Source organism: Chiroxiphia lanceolata, chromosome 15 (genome assembly GCF_009829145.1).
Source record: "Chiroxiphia lanceolata isolate bChiLan1 chromosome 15, bChiLan1.pri, whole genome shotgun sequence".
Classification (NCBI taxonomy): Eukaryota; Metazoa; Chordata; class Aves; order Passeriformes; family Pipridae; genus Chiroxiphia; species Chiroxiphia lanceolata.
This window is the reverse complement of record NC_045651.1, coordinates 14,078,531-14,095,385: the sequence shown is the minus strand read 5'-3', so window position 1 is coordinate 14,095,385 and position 16,855 is coordinate 14,078,531. Positions and strand designations below refer to the sequence as shown.

At 54.4% G+C, this 16,855-nt stretch overlaps 1 protein-coding gene across 1 annotated transcript; it reads left to right on the top strand.

Annotated features, from left to right (window-relative positions):
- Positions 1-501: 501 nt before the first annotated feature.
- Positions 502-12,471, top strand: CDX1 (caudal type homeobox 1). The gene is made up of 3 exons (XM_032703143.1): positions 502-974; positions 11,849-11,994; positions 12,226-12,471. The coding sequence occupies exons 1-3, from the start codon at positions 548-550 to the stop codon at positions 12,430-12,432; spliced, it is 780 nt and encodes a 259-aa protein (XP_032559034.1). The 5' UTR covers positions 502-547; the 3' UTR covers positions 12,433-12,471.
- The last annotated feature ends 4,384 nt before the right edge of the window (positions 12,472-16,855 follow it).

The following is a 16,855-nucleotide window of genomic DNA, read 5'->3' as shown; positions in this document are numbered from 1 at the left end:
GACAGGGCAGGTGGCAGGCACAGCCCAGCCTGTCTCCTGCCCACAGCTGGGTTTTAATACTGGGTCTCAGCCCAAGGCATCCTGCTCCTGGGGTACGGATGGCAGTGGGCTCCTTGGGGCGTCCTTGTAGGTGACACCTGTGTTGCCCCAGTGTCCCCAGAGCTGGCTTCTACAAAGGGACCACATCTGGTGGCATGGGCATAGTTGTGGGGTGGTGACAACAGAGGGAACGTGGGGTCCTCGGTGCTCCCCAGGGTTACCCACCACCTCATCCTCCTTGCAGCCAGGGTGGGAGGTTTGAACTCAGTCCCCTTCACCCGCTGGGGTTCCTGCACTTTGAAATGCAAACCTGCCTTTCAATGCAAATGCTGCGAGAGGTTGGGCCCAATAAAAGCCTGTGGGCAGGGAGGTGCCTGGCCCCAGGACAGGCTCCCCAAGGCGCCCAGGTGAGTGGCGGGGAAGGAGGGGCGGCCGCCTCCCCGCCAAACCCAACCGGCCGCAGTCGCGGCTCAGCGGCACAGCATGTGCGCGGGGTCGGCCGGGGAAGATGTATGTGGGTTATCTTGTGGATAAGGACACCAACATGTATCCCAGCCCGGTCCGGCATCCCAGCCTCAACCTCAACCCCCAGAATTACGTGCCGGGGCCGCCCCAGTACTCGGACTTCACCAGCTACCACCATGTGCCGGGGATTAACAACGACCTGCACCACGGGCAGCCGGCGGCCGCCTGGGGGTCTCCCTACACCCCTGCCAAGGAGGACTGGCATTCCTACGGGACCACGGCGACACCTTCCACCGCCAGCCCAGGGCAGTTTGGATTCAGCCCCCCAGATTTTAACCCCATCCAGCCCCCAGGCTCTGGACTCCTGCCTCCACCCATTAGCAGCTCTGTCCCCCAGCTCTCCCCTAATGCCCAGAGACGAACCCCGTATGAGTGGATGAGGCGCAGCATTCCCAGCACCAGCAACAACGGTAAGGAAATCCCTAACCCCGCACACTTGCGCCGTCCTCAGTGCAGAGGATCTCTAGGCTAGAAGTCCTGTGGGGCCGGATCCTGCTCTGTGGCTCTCCCTGCATGGGAATTGCCAGAGGGACAGCAAGCTTGGCCTGCCCTTGGCTTGGTATTCAGTCCCCAAAGAGCAGAGGACCCCACCACCGAAGTGGCAGGAGCTGAGGATGGGCAGGGAGGGTGCTGTCCTTCCACACTGGTGGCAGCTGGGGTTATATGGTTGGAAAGTCCTTTTCCCCATCCTGGCACCCCTGTCCGCACTTGCGGCCACAGGGTAGGGATGGGCAGAGTCAGAGACCCCCAGGACCCTGAAGGGGTGTTGGTGGGGGTTCTCGTGCAAGGGTGAGTATGTGGGGCTGTGTCTGTATGTGAGACTGTGAGTTGGCTGTGTGAGAGCCTGTGCATGGTGGGTGTGCACATGCTGTGTGTGTGTATTTGTGTGTGTATATGTGTGAAGGGAAGGTACTATACATAAATACAGGCTGTGTGTGTGTGTACAGAAGGTGGATTTAGTGAGGTGCTACAGGCTCTGTGTGTGTGCAAGGTACCCTGAGCAGTACATGTGTACAGACAGTGTCACCGGGTATGTATGGGGGGGGTTTACAGGCTCAGTGTGCGCGTGCAGGGTGTTGTGTGTGGAGGATGGTGCTGTGCTCAGTGTGTGTGTGACAGGCAGTGTGTGTGTGCAAAGTGTTGGGGACAGTGCCACGTGGAGGGTGGATGTGGGTGCCACAGGTGCAGCACGCCATGGGTGGGTGTTTGGCACTGCAGAAGAGGGTGCCCTGGTTCCTGTAGTCACCTCTGGCGTGGGCACCAAGTGGTCGTGCTGCCCCCCGGGTCCTGTCCCCATGTCCCTGGGGTCCTGTCCCCGCTGAACTCCTGACCTGGGGAAAGCGTCTGGGCGACCCCAGTGCCCTGCCCACCCTGCTGCCCACTTCAAAGGCAGTGGGCAGATCCCCCTTGGGGCCAGCCCAAATTGACAAAGGCTTCTCTTTGTCATGGAGATGGTGGCTGGCTCCTTTGGCAGCGAGGTGAGGTGCGGGAGCCCTTTGTCCTGACCTACCCTCACCCTTTCATCTTCCCAGCCTGGTCCTGTCCTGCCACAGCAGGACCCTCTGCCCACAGGGCTTGCCTGGACCTGCCACCCCTCTTCCTCTCCTGTACTGGCCATGAGCTCCTCAGAGCTCTGCTGGGGCCAAACTCACTGCAGGAGTGGCTGTGTTTTCAGTTGCTGCTGCCCCACATCCTTGGAATCAGGGCTAGGGCTCCCTGTTCGCAAAGTGTCTCCAATTTTTGGCTTGGTTTTGGCTCCACGCTATTCCCACTGGCCAAGGCCCATGTAAGGGCCTTGTACAGAGGTGCCTGGGGTCTTCCAGCATGGAAAATAGCTACTTGTGCTCCTAGGATCCATGTGGCAGGAATGGGGACCAGTGACTGCAGTGGAGCAGGCAGAACATCCCGATAAATGGAAAAAACCAGCCCCAGTCTGGAAAGAGGAGGGGAGAGGCAGGCTGGTATTTCCTGTCCCATTTTAAGCACTGAATATAACTATTTAGGAAAAATGCCTCTCCCTACACCCAGTGATGGAGACCCACAGGCGTGCCAGAGCTGAGGGCTGCCCTCTGCCTGGGGTGGAAGGGGGATGTGATCTGCAGCCCTCCCCTGCAGCTGGGACCCTGCCACTTCTGCAGGTTTTGTAGGTTTGAACATCTCGGTTTCTTTTGAGGAAAGCGGTGGGAGGGAAAATTAATGAGAGGGGAAAGCCATCAGCACACCTCTCCTCTGGAACAAGGGCATGGGTTTACACCCAGCAGTGGGGCCGAGATAAAACAGGGGCTTGAAAGTGCCTCTGATTGAGTCAGACGACAATTGAGTTGATTGAATTCTGGAAAAATATCATTAGTTGCTTAGTTTGTATCTCTTAGATCAAATACAAAGGAACAAATAAATCGGCCTTGTTCCTCTCACACACAGAGGAGCTGCCCCAGCCCCACCACAGCGATGTGGGGCTGGATGCTGGGGTGAAAGGCCCTTTCTTGTGGGGGTTTCCTTAGGATGGATGACACGGTTCCTTTCTAAGGCACTTACAGATTAAGGACCTGTCCTTGCACCTCTGCTGGGTCCAAGCCCAATGCTGCTGGTGCCAAGTGACTGCAGGATTTGGCCGTGGTGGGACCATGTGCTGGGAGATGGTGGGATGCAGCTGGTGTTTTCCAGTGCTACCCTTTAAGAAGTCTCCATTAAGCTTGAAAGAGTGCAGGGCAGAGACAGGTTTGACATAGATAAGGGTGAAGCTCTTAGATGAATCATTTTATTGGAATCAATAAGCTGGACTTTAATCAATCTGGATTGATAAACTACCCATCTCACCACAGTGGGAGTAGGAAATGAATACACAGACTTCTTCACTATAAATATCAACACTTTCATTGTGAGTGCTATAAATCATGATACTTTAGAGAGTTGTAAATTAAAGTTCCCTCTCTGTCTTGATTTGTATAAACAGCCCTTGGCCCTAGTTTGAAAGCTTTTGGGGAAGAGCTGCGTGGTGGTAAGAGCAAATGTTACACAGGGAATATGAGTGTGTTGGGGACTTCTGCAAGCGTGATCCAGAGCCCGAGGAAAATCAATGAGAAATCTCCCAGTGACTCACTGGGAGAGTCAGGCTTTGCAGGGGGATGATTTTATGTACCTGTTGCTACATACATGCGTGCTTCACCCGGCTGAGCCGAGATAACTCAGCAGCACAAGGAATTGCAGCGCTGGTTGCCGGGAATGGGGAGTTAGAGGGAACTGAGCTGGAAGATGTCCCCAGGCCTCATTTCTCTCTCCAGTGTCACCTCTTTTTCTGCTCATAAAATGTTCATGAGCAGCGTGTCAGAGCCTCATGCTTCCTCCTTATTCACAATTATTTGCAAACTTCCCTGTGAATTGCACCCTGGGTTTATAAAAAGCTCAGGAAGGTGGCTGGAAAGGGGGTTGGCTGGACTTTGAAATTCACCCACTGCTCATTAGTCATGCAAATCCTTAGATACTGCCTTGGGTCTGGCTTTTAGGTCACTAATCCAGCCAAGGCAGCAGTGCTAAATATTGCAAGTGAAAGTGCAATTGGGGCAGGCAAATGTGCTCAAGGTTTCACGTGGCACCAGTGCCCGTGGTGCCTGGGCAGGTTTTGGGGTGATGGAGTAGTGCTCTGAACATGGGTGAATGGTGATTTGCTGGGTCTGCAGTTTTCCATCTCAGTTTTCACTCTTTCTAAGTCAGTTTTCCAGCTCTGTTTATTTTCCTAGTGAGGCCCATGTGTAAAATTCCCAATAATGAGACAGAAACATTTCCCCTGGACTGCTGGGGTTCATGCCGTGCTTGGTATGTTTTGGGATGATGGTGGTGGCTGGAGGACAGTGGATTTCCCTGGTCAGCCCCTGTATGGGGGACCCCTCTTTAGGACATGGTCACTCCCTGTGAGACCCTTTGCTCTCCCAGGACTCTCAGTGTCTGTGTGTTGGGCCCCATCAGTCTTCTCCCCTTGAATTATTAACCCACAACCTGCTCCTGGCCCCATCTGGGGTTTGTTGTCTACTTAGCCTGCTGGCCAAGGTACAGCCCTCTTAAACTTCCCTAGAATTGACTTTCCTTGAACAAAAAGGGCTTCCCTGGAGCACTGGTGGTACCTACGTGATGGGCTTGGCTGCCTAATACCCCAGGATTAGCAGAGGGACACTTTAAACCTCTGACCAATGACAGATGTTTCCTATAGGGGACCCTTCAAGGACACCCATTCCAGTGCTGTTAGCTTTGTGATCACTTGGATAAGGGGCTGGGTCCTTCCCCCTGTGCTGCCCCATGGTAAGATGGGCTAAGCCCTGTGGGGCTGCAAAGGGGGAGAGGAATCCTGGTGCCCAGATGGGACCCCCACTGCCTTGCTGTCCTCCTCCTGCTGCAGATGGGCCAGATCCATCCAGGAGGTCGGTCAGGATGAGCTGAATTAGGGCTGGTGTGAAGGCAGTGCTCTGAATCAGGCTGTTCCCATCCCATAGGCGGTGGCTGTCGCCCCGGCACTCCTCGCCCTCCCGCCCTAGTGTGATCTTTGACCCATCACAGGAGCCAGGCTGGCAGCACTTAGCTTGGCACCCATAAAACATGGGAACAACTGAAGGAATCTGCCAGTTGCCAAAATAAAGGATTGAATCACAGCAGGGCCGATAAAGACTTGTCCCAAAATCCAGCTTCAGGCTGCTGCCTCTGGGGTTGAAGCATCTCCAGTTGTGCTGTCCGTGCCCAAGAACATAAGGTTGTGATGGGGAACTGCCAGCTCACTGCAAACACCAGGAACCAGCTCTTCATCCCCTTGATGTTTGCATCTCCTGGGAGGAACATGAGGCTTGCAAGAGAGGTGCCTTTTCCCACGTGTGTGGGTGTGGGTGCAGTTTTGGCCTGGTCACAGTGCCAGCAGTGCAGAGCCCAGCCAGGGCCAGCCTGTGCTCCGGTGCACCGGTCTGTGCTCTCCAAATCCAGCTCTTTGACCAGGTGTGTCTGTGTGTCTGTCCTTTCCCAGCAGCCTGGCTGCCCCGAGCAGCTGTGCTGTGCACCAAGCCTGGGCTCTGCCTCACAGCTCTGCCAGTCCCACAACCCCTGGGTGTGCAACCCCCAGCCACAGCTTTGCACTTAGAGCAAGGGGCTTTTGGGAGCAGAGAGCTTGATCCTCTGTGAGCAGGAGACTAGAAAGCCATTGGGTCAAGTGGGGCAGTTTGGCAAGTGAAACATTTCCAGTGCACGCTGCACCAAGCCAAAACAGGTTTTATTGCTAGTGGGTGCCCACAGGAGCATTGCTGTTTGCTCTGAAGTCTTTGGAACCAGGTTGTGTCAATGTTAGCAGACAGCCTGGAAGGAACTACCCTGGGGATAGGAGGGTTGCTGGGGTCCTTGAAGGGGCCTGCAGCACTCTGTGGCACAGATGAGTCTTACCTCAACCCTGATGTCTGTAATGGCCATTTTCCCAACCCAGAGTAGAGACTGGGGAGCTTTGGCAGGGTCCATTGGGTGAGGATTCATCCAGCATCTCCTCCCTCTGCAGTACAGAGACATTAAATGTGTGGGGGGGGGATGTGTGGTTCCTCTCACCCAGTTTTTGACACCCAGCAGTTGTCAAAATCCGATGCATTCCGGCAGAGGAATGATCCCAGGCAGGGATCTCGGGAAGGACTGCCCTCCGGAGGGGGTCGTTTCTCCTTGGCCGAGATGAAGCAAACCACATGGCTCCGCTCCTTTGCCCCGTGTTGGTCGTCCCATCCATCACTCCTCTGCTTCCTGCGGCAGAGGAAAAATAGCTGAGGATATTGAAGTGTGCACGGGAAGGGGAAAGCTTGTGAAAAGCTTGAGCTGCTCGTTCCCAGCACTCAGGGAGGGTGGGGGACTCGGGTTTATCCCCCCTTCCCAGGCCACAGAGGAGTGTGGGTGTTTTGGAGCAGCTGCTGGAGCTGGAGGGGAAAGGAGGGGAGCAAACAAGTGTGGGGCAGGGGGTGCTTAGAGAGGGCATCAGAGGCTCAGCCCCTGCCACTGTCGGTGCAGACTTTGGAGTTCCCAATTCCAGTCAGTTTAGGGATGGTGAAATGAGCTGGGCTGTCTGTCCTGAGCCTCAGCATCACCACTGTGCAGTGAGGCTCCCGTCACCACTGCTCGGCAGAGGGAGCATCGACCCCTCCACACAGAGGCAGCTGGAGCACAGCTGGCTGCCAGATGAGGATGGCTCCAGCCAGCCTGGAGTCTCCTGGGCTTCAGGAGCTGATCCCAGCCCTCTTCTGGGCTTGGGGTCTCTATCATGGGGCATCACTCTGCTGGCTGTCCCTGTCTTTGTGGAGGTGTGGGTTAGGGTTAGCTCCATTTCCCCCCATGGACCTGCAGAAGGACTGGAGATTAAGCCATCCAGGGAGTCCCACCAGCAAGCAGAGCTGTGGCTCTGATCCTGGGACTTCACTCTACTCTGGAACTGCTTCTGTGCCTCAGTTTCTCCATCCGTAGCACTGCCTAAGCTCTGCTGGGGGTAGGGGAAATTTTCCTTGATCCTTTCCCTGGGGAGAAATGCCAAATCCTGATAGAGCACTGATTCCTTTGGGATGGAAGGACTGCTCATTCAGAATGAAGCTGCTTTATCATGGAGAGGAAGCACCCACACGGAGGGGACAGCCTTGAGCCCTGTCTTAATGTGTTTTAACCCCAGTGCAGACCAGTTCTTTCCTAGGTGCTCACTGGTAATGGGACTTACACACAGCTGATGTTTTTCAGCATTACAATTTTGTAATGCCCTCAGATAGTGTGGGACCATGCACCCAGTACAGACAGACAGGCAGACAAGGCTGTACAGAGGGAGCCAGTGTGTGGCCAGAGCATCACCAGGAAGGTGGGACCAGGTAGGGCTGGGGAAAAGACAAGTTCTGTATAGCACATGCTTTTGCTCCTTCACTGTTTTCCACCTCCGCCTAGGGTGCCCCTGCCACCGTGCAGTCTCTTTGCTCCCTGGTTTGAATGAGCTCTTTTCCAACTGTTTTTAGAGCTGCTCAGCACCAGTCTCACAATGTCCCATATTGCTGATGTCTCAGGGATTTTGGGGCACAGTTTCTTAATTAAAGCCATCCTTTGGACAGGCCAAGGTCAGAAAGAGGGTGAACTACCACCTCCCTGGCAGCTGTGACCATGGATGGTGGGCACAGGGATCTAGTTTGATTTTCCTTTACCCTGCCAGCTCCTGATACAGCCCAGGGCAGGAGCTCCAGCATCCCTGTTCTGGGGCAGGGCTGCTGTGGAGAGCAGATCCAGGCTGGGATCAGGACTCCATCCCCCTGTGCAAGTGTGTGTGTGTGTGCACACTCGGGAGCGCGTCCCTTGGGGTTTGCACAGCACATTAAAGCTATTCCCTTATCTAATCATGGCTCAGGTGAGTGCTATTAGGGTTATACATTAACAGTAGTAACGATCCCTTCTCCCCACACAGCCACTGGCCCTGCCTTGATCCCAAAGCCGAAACCATTCCCACTGGCCCCATGAATGGCTCCATTTGGCTGCCTGAGCAGTTCCTTTGCCTGGTCTTTTGGGGACAAGCAGGAGGAGCTGTAAATGCATAGCAGGGCTGGAAGTGGCCAGCAACTGTGTTAGGAAACATCACCAGCACCCCCTGTGCACCCCATGCACCCCAATCACACTCCCTCCTGGGACAGCAGCCTCAACTCCAAAATTTCCCAGCCATGGGACTGCCTGATACACCTTTGCCAGGCTTGGCTGTAAACGTGGGAGCAGCTCCATCACTCTGCTCAGCATTGCTCCCTTCTGCAGCATCAGGGTCTCCCCATAGGCATGAGGGCTCCCCATAAGGAACGAGGATGGCTTGTCCTGAATTTCCTCTTTCTTTTCACAAAGCCATAAAAACTCTCCAGGAGAGAGTTAAGTGTAACCCAGCATTCATATTCAAGGCAGTTGAATTATTCATTGTCAATAGTATTTCTTTAGAATCCTTTTCTTTTCCTTGTGAATCACTCACAGCACATCCCAGAGTTCGGCAAACATCCGAAACCAGCAATTAGTCAAGGTGAATAACTTTCCATCTCTGGCTTGGTAGTGAGCCCTCTGGTTTGAGTCTTTTCTACCTGACATTGGGCAGCGAGAGCCCGGTGCCCAGCTCCCCCGGTGATGGTTCTGCCAGCCCTGAGGCAAAGCACAGCCCTCCATCCAGGATGAACGATGAAGAGGGAATAACAAAGAACAAGCTGTGATGGATCTATTTACAGCTGCAGCAGGAAATAATAATTCCTACTGAAATTCATGGCATATGTGGTATTTGCAAACTGCCTTTATTCTTTATCCTTTAATATTTTTTTTTACTGTATCTGTCAATTCCTTCACTTTCCAGGTGTTTTTAGGTAGGGTATTCAAACAGCGATGTTTCCAATAAGATCATTTTTAAGTTATTATCTTTTCAGAAAAGTGTTTGCTTTCAAATGAAAAAAGAAAGATAAATGTATGTGAAAGAAAAAACTTGTAGGAGCCCCTGAGCCTGGAGCAGCCAAAGGGAGCCCAGTTTCTCACAGAGCTGCTAAACCTCACATAAATCTCCACCAGCGCATCTGGTTTATTCTGTAACTTCCCAGGATCGCTGTGTTTGCAAATTCAGCACAGGTCCCTGCTGGGTTGGGGTGAAGAAATTCTTTTCATGCTGATGAACTCCTCCCCTGTGGGGTGGCGAGAGGAGGCAGCAACCCCCGGAAAGGACAAGGGTCCTGTGGGAGAGCAAGGGGAGAGTGTGGGTCCTACATGGGCTGAGTGCCTCCAGCGTCACTCCAGGCCAGCAATATCTCCTGTGGGCAGTTTTGCTTTGAGCTGTCACATCTGATGTGCCAAATAGGAGACAAGCACCCGGCAAAGCTGACATAGACTCCTTGCACACTGAATTGCTGCATTTCAGCCGTGTCTCTGCAGACATTCCACACACATCTTGCTCAAACAAATTACCTTTTTTACCCTGTTTTGACCTGCAGAGTCACCCTCTGTGTCCAGAGGCAGGTTTGACCTGGCAGTGGGGAGGAGGGATTAGGTGTTCCCTTCTGACCAGCCCTGAGATGAGCTGGGTTCCCCACTCTCTGAAGCGGTCACTGAATTCATCACATCCCTCAAAAACAAGTTAGTGGCAGAAGTCCAGCCCTGGACTCTCTGGTTCTATTCCTGGTCATGTTGCAGCCTTGATGGGTTCACTCCCTCTTCCTATTATCACTGGAGAACTCTGGTGCTTCTTGAGGACTGTGCTGGGACCCTCGTCCATCACTCCATTCATGCTGTGCTGAGCCCCAGCCAGCACCTTCAGGAGCAATGGCAGGACAAAGGGTGGCACACTCATGGAAATCAGGTGCTAACTTGAATTGGGTGACTGCTGCTTGTGTGCCTTGGAGTGCCCATGTCAAGTCCCAGCAGGGCAAGATGCCTTCTCTGCCAGCCCACTTGCTCCCACTCATGTGCTTCCATGCCTGGTTTGCTCAGTGGTCAATGATATGAGCTGGGTTTGTGGCTCTTGCTTATTTAGTAGAAAAACAGCTGTCTTTGTACATTCCATGGGATGCTGCAAGGGAAATGACTCTGAGGGTGCCCCTCTCTGACCTGGAATATACAGTGGCTGTGGGTTGTTCTGCCTCCAACACTCTTCTACATTTGTGTTTCAGTGTAAGAAGTGGCTTAGGAAAGTCCCCATTTCCTTGCAATGGGAAAGCAAGGGGGAGACACTGTCAAAAATAAAACTGAGTTGGTTGAGAAACAGATTTTCAGCCTGAGGGTTGGGGGTTTGCTCTGTAGAGATTCTCTGATGTCCTGTTAGTATCTCTAGAGCCCAGTTTTGCTCTGTGCCACCCAAACTCCTGCTTCCATTGGGAGGCTCATAATTTAATTGTATTGCTGAGACTGTCTAATGTCCATTTGATTTGGCCCAAACTGGCTGAGGTGCCAAAGATTTTTTAGGGGGAATGGATGAACAAGATGGCAGGCACACAAAGATCCCCCTTCCTGGCATAATGAGGCTGCAAGTGAGGTCATACAGGTTCTTGGGTCACTAGAAATCCCTCTCTGCACATCTGCAGCAGTGATGGGCAGTATCTTGTCCATGCTGCTACACCTAGGGCAGCCCCAGGGAAATCCATGGAGCTGTTCTGCACTTGCTCCTACTCCTCCCCGTGGCAACACTGCTCTCAGCAGCAGAAATTCAGGAGAAGATGGGCAAACGTGTCTACCAGGCAAACAAATGACCAAGCACCATCCCTCTTGACTCCCTGGAACAGGATTTTGTAATTTTGGGTGGAGAAGCAAATATTCACAGCTGTGTTTATTCCCTGCCCATGGGCATTTCTGCAGAGGAAAGCACCAGGAACTTGTCAGCAAACTTCCAGGCATGGGTGTCCTTCCTTGGAGTGCCACCTGCACCCCTCGGCCCCCAGCCCAGGCAGGGGGCTTTCCACAAATCCTGTGTGTTGGGGGGTTAGCAAAGGAACTAACAGAGGAGACAGTAGGGCTGTCTTTTGACTATATTCTTCTGCTACAAAGCAGCAGGTGCTGTTTGCAGACCTGTAGGATGTGCATCTCTGTGCACAGAGATGTGGGTCTTGATGGCCCCAACTTTTGTTCAAATCTGGGGGTACCAAGGGGAGATTCAGATTGGCATTGGCTAAAAATCCCTGGCCCATGGAGTCAGTCCCCAGGACTGCTTAGGCATCATGTAGGCTTTCTCCAATGGATCTTTGAAAATGCATGGAAAGCACTGCCCTCTGTTTTAGATCAGTACAGGGAAAAGGAAAATAACCCTCTCAGTGGCAGAGAAATGCTGTCATTCTAGGGTTTTCTGTCTTTCCCCTGTCCTGATCCATGTGCCTTCAAGTGATGACACCTTGGTTTTGGGCTTCCTGGCAAAGAGATGGGCTTTCCCCAGCAATCCCAGGCAGCTTGTCCTCAGTCCACCACAGGACTTGCAGCTCTGCTCCTCTCAGGGACCATGTGTCATGACACATGGGATTTATGGTCCATCTTCTTGAGGTGCCTCTGAATCCCTCCTGCTCTTTCCACCAAGCAATTCCACCAAAGCTCAGGTACTTTCCAACAGGGAGAAACACCTTGGTGCTAACCAGGATGGACATTAAATCCAGTAGGAGCCTCATGACTGTCTTTCCCACTGCTCCCCAGGGCATTGCCATATTTCTCCTGAGCTCTCCACAGGTGGTTGTGTATCTCCTCCATGCCCTTGGGGATGTTCCCTCCCCTCCACTGCTCCCCTTCCCCATGGCTCACCTCTCGCTCTGCTCTCTCTCTCTGCCAGGCAAGACCAGGACAAAAGACAAGTACAGGGTGGTGTACACGGACCACCAGCGCCTGGAGCTGGAGAAGGAGTTTCACTACAGCCGCTACATCACCATCCGCCGCAAGGCCGAGCTGGCCGCTGCCCTGGGGCTGACTGAACGGCAGGTCAGTGCTGCAGAGTCCAGGGAAAACCACATCCCAGGGGGAGACAGAGATGGGAATGGGGTAGGGGAGGGCTGTGGCCCAAGCAGTTAGCAGAGGCCCCACCTTGCTCCACAGAAATCCCTTCCTTTCCAAACCTGGGGATGCCCTCCCTGCCCCGGGGGCACCATGAGGGTGGTCATCTTTGGTTGCATCCATCCTCAGCTCTTCATATCCATCTCTTCCTTTCCGCAGGTGAAAATCTGGTTTCAGAATCGGAGGGCGAAGGAGAGGAAGGTGAACAAGAAGAAGCTGCAGCAGCAAAGCCAGCCCACCAGCACCACCACGCCGACCCCGCCGGCTGTCAGCACGCTCGGACCCATTGGGGGCCTCTGCAACAGCAGTGCCCCCAACCTCGTCTCCTCATCTCCACTGACGATCAAGGAAGAATTCATGCCTTAACCCCCTTCACCAGCTACAGACACCAAGAGATAAGCACTATGCACAGAGCCCAGCCGGTCCGTGTGCTCGGAAGAGTGACAGCCCCTTCCCAAAGACACGATGGTCCCCGACTGAACCGACGGGGCAGACAGCGAGGGGGCAAGGTGGCACTGGGACCTTCCCAAGGGACTGCTGGGCTGTGTAAAAAAAAAATGGGTTAGGTAGTACTGCTCTCCCATGGGAAACACACACTGCTCTGGTTTCTGTAGCCCAAGGCAAGGTCCTTATGTCAGCAGAAGAGAGGGGGTGGTGGTGGAGGAGGGCTCTCTTGTGGTGCTCCAGGTGGAACTGGAAGGATGCTTCCTTTGGTCCTCCTGGCTTTGCAGCTGCCTGGTGCTTTTGGGCAGTTCAAACCAGACTGAAGTAGAAAAAAGACCTGGCTGGACTCAAGGCAAAATGGGTTTGTGCTGAGCTGGTCTCCTGGGAAATGGGATGAGGAGGGCAGAGCGAGCTGGGCTCCAGGAACCAGGCAAGACACTTGGATGTAGGACATGATGGGGGAGTCCTTCAAACCACAGTGATGGTGGCAAGCTGGAGCACATCCTTGGCAAGAATCCCTGAACAGCCCTGTCCACGTCCTCAGCCACCCTGGCAATGCCCACTCTCCCATCACCAGCTCTGCCCCTGCAGACACAAAGAGCCACATGGAGATGTGTCCAGCAATCCCAGTGCCCCCAGCTGTGCCATGGCAAGACAGCACTGCAGCCATCCTCCACCTGGAGCACAGGGAGAGGAGACAAGGGAGCCTGGCACAGGCACACTGGAAGCAGACCATCCTGCTGAGCCCTGAGACCACCTTCCTGTGGGGAAGTGGAGGAGAACAGAAGGTTTGCCATTGGGATAGGGTGCAAGAACCAGCCCCATGCTGTCCAGAAGGGCTGACACCAGGAAAGTTCTGTGTGTTAGTCCAAGGGATCACAGTCACCACAGGCACCGAGAGCTGCTGCCAGGTGGGCAGGAGCCACCTCAGGCGTGTGAGAAATGGGGATGGCATGCACCCTGCAGTTAGGGGATGGAGAATTGGTTTTCAGAAAGACAAAGAAGCTTTTTTTTTTCCTATTTTCTTTAAAACTACAGATTACAGGACTACAGATTTTGTCCTCCCTGTCTCCCCTCTCCTCCATGCACTGTACCTCCTTTTACCAGCTCTGTGCCCTAGGCCAGTAACAAACCCCTGTCTCCCCTGTCTATTCCTGCTGGTGAGCTGCAGCTGAGCAGTCCCTTCATCCCACACCCCTGAGTCCTGACCACTGTATTGACCCAGGTTAATGGGCAGCCCAGTTTCAGCAGACCCTAAGGCCAGTGGGACACAGCTGGGGCACAGCTGTGTCTGTGGCTCCTGCTCAGGGCTGAGCCAGCTGCTCCTGAGCTGCGGCTTCCGAGGTCCAAGACAGGGATTAGGGAGCATGAGCCTAGCATGATGGCTTGTGTGATCTTTCCCAGCATCATCTCTCCAAGCTCCGTGAACATGGAGCAGCAGACATGTCCCTGCTGCCTGCAGAGCACCCAGTCAAGCCCTCATATCCCACCCAACAGTGTGCTGTGCCTCACATCCCTTGGCTGCCCTGTCCACTGCCAGCCCCACACTGCTCACAGACCCCAGGACACAAGGTGCCCAGGTGTGCTGTGGCTTTTACAAGCGGGTCCATTATCCCACTGCACCCACTGTTCTGCTCCAGCCCTCAAAGGCTTTGGGTGTCCCTCCTGCAGGAGCTGGTGACACCTCCCATGGCCACTGCTGCCAGGTGCACACAGTGATGAGGACAAATGTTTGCATCAGCTCGGGACTTTGGCTCAGTTTTTGTGTATATAAGGCAGAACTGATTTTCCTTTTTATTTTTAGGCATCAGTGAAAATAAAAATGAGCAGGAATCCTGTGTGCCACAGGTTTGTTGGTGTCCCTCCTGGCCCATGGTGTTGTGGCAGGGGAGGGTGCTGTCTCAGGAGTCACACTGGCGCCGATGCCCCTGAGCGCAGCCAGGGTTGGGAAGGGTGTCTTGGGGCAGCAGCCTTGCCCACATAGCACACACTGTGCCCATCCCACAAGGGCATTGCTGGCGGTGTCATGGCTCATATCGTGGCTTGGCGCTGCCACGTCTCATTCCTTTGGCACCAAGAGGGATGGCAGTGCTGGGTGACCCAGCGGCTGCAAACTCTGGAGACAGCAGGGAAAGGGTGAGGCCGTGCTTGGGCTGGCAGAGGCCAAAGAACAAGGCCAGCTCCCATTGGCGCCTCTTGGTCTCTAATCTCATTTTATGGCTGTCGATGGGCTGAATATCCTCCTTGTCCAAGATGAACAAACAGAGAATGAGGATGTGAGATAGTGCCTGGGACAGCTGGCATTGGTGCCCAACACTCTCCCCTCTCCATCCCAGAAGTGTCCCCCCGGTCCAGAAAAGCACTGAGTAAGGGGTTGCCCTCAAATCCCTACCAATATGACTTATCCAGCCCCCAAACTCCTCCCAGTGCCAAACATTGCCTGAGAAGAGGTGGAGATGTGTGTGCCAAGGTGCCAGGGCAGGGCAGGTGGCTGTGGAGGGATACCTGAAGCAGGATAAAGGGTGGAGGAGATGGAGGAGTGGGAACAGGATGAGGTGGCATTGCAGAGAGAGGGACAGAGCAAATGGTTTGTTCCTGCAAGTGCAATAGCAGCTGCACCTGCTGCTGCACCCTGGTGACCCTGCACTCACTGGCATGGTGCCAGGCTGCCCATGGCATGGGACCACCACCTCTCCACACCCTTGAAAGGGGACATGGGGAATTAGGAGTTAAAACGGGGTGGGGGGAGGCAAAGACAATGGAGCTGGTGCCACACAGGAAGGGGATAAGACTTGATGGGTCACCTGCCTGAAGAGCTGGGCTGGACTGGGGAAAGTGGGACCATTTCTGTGTGCAGACTCCAGCATGGTCACCATGCCAGGGGCTGGCTCCTTCACACTCATCATCCTCCCTCAGTGGGTTTTGGCTGCCTTTGACATCCAATGTTGTCATTGCCACATGGAGACCAGCAGTGGGATCCTGCTCTGGCAACCCAGCATGGGCATCACTATTGTCTGCAAGGGGCAAGCCTGGGGAGGAACAGAGTCCTGGGGGGATGAAATGTGCATCTCCCAAATTCACCTGCAGTATTGGGTTGCCTGCAGGTAGACAAGGGGCCGGGACAGAGGGAAGATGCTTTGCTGCCCGCCCAGAGAGGCTGCGGGTGCCATTGACAGGATGAAATTCCAACTGATACCCTAATCTGGCGCCTGCCTGTTTGCACAGCAGGGTAAAAGTCCAGGGAGCCGTGGGCTGTGCCCTTGGGTCCCTGCCACCCGTGTGTGCACAGGGAGCCGGCGCTGGCGGGAAGAGGCAATAAATGCGCCCACACACCCAGTCACCCCTTCCCCCTACACACACACACGCCCCTTGACCGGGTGACGAAATGCATCTGCTGTGTCCCCACTCCCATGTCCTCTCCTGCCGCCCTGCATCTGCCATTTGGGCAGGGATGGGCAAACCCTACAGGGTCCCCCCTGTGCCAGGAAAGGGGCTGCTGGACACCATGTGCCCATCAGCTTTGAAACCTTTGATTCAAACCTCCTGGACATGCGTCGCCCTGACGGTTGCACCCCTGGCAGGTGACTGACACCTGGTTTCAGCACCTGCAGCAGCTGCCTCCTGAGTCATATGTCCCACATGGAGCCTGGTCCTTATGGGGACAGCCTGCCCTCATGGCCAGAGGATCTTGGGGGTTGTCCCCAGCAAGCCCCCGCAGTTTCTTCCTCTTCCTTCCTCTGCGCTTTGCGTCAGCTCCTGCTGCCCAGCTTCACTCCTCCTTAGAGGAATCTTGAAATCATCATCAAAATAAGGCCACACGCAGCAGGTGGCCGAGCACACCACCGTCCTACAGCATGGCACACTTCCCAGCAGTGACTAACCAGAGCACCACTGCCGCTGTCGCCTTCCTCGTGTCTGCACCGCGGATCTGGGCACAGTCCCATCTTGCTGTCACCCACCTTCTCACCTCTTCCCGGGTGGCTGCCACTCAGATGTGGGTGGGCTGCCCAGTCAGGGTGGGCAAGGGTGTTTCCCCAGCCTGTGTTCTGCCCTCTCCTTGCCCACCAGACAGTGCCAGTGTCTGTCAGTTCTGCATCACGATGGAGAGACAAGTCTTTGCTTTCCCTGCTGTGTCTGTACTTCAGCCCAGGAGAAGGGAAAGGTTTACTTGATGTCCCAGGGGTGGCTCAGAGGTGGGGTGGGAGGAAGCAGTACTTGCTAGAAAATGCTTGCAAGCCCCTTTTGTGCTCCCTAGTGCCAGCTTCTTGAAGATCAGGGCATGGGAACAGCTGTGCAATACCCTTGTACTCCTCTTGAGCTCTCCAGGGTTTTTTGGGGTCCCTGG

Excerpts from the sequence above, each read along its gene's own strand:
- CDX1 (XM_032703143.1), top strand. The coding sequence starts at position 548 with ATGTATGTGGGTTATCTTGTGGATAAGGACACCAACATGTATCCCAGC. Across the intron at positions 975-11,848 it reads TCCCAGCACCAGCAACAACG|GCAAGACCAGGACAAAAGAC; the intron begins GTAAGGAAATCC and ends TCTCTCTGCCAG. Across the intron at positions 11,995-12,225 it reads TGGGGCTGACTGAACGGCAG|GTGAAAATCTGGTTTCAGAA; the intron begins GTCAGTGCTGCA and ends TCCTTTCCGCAG.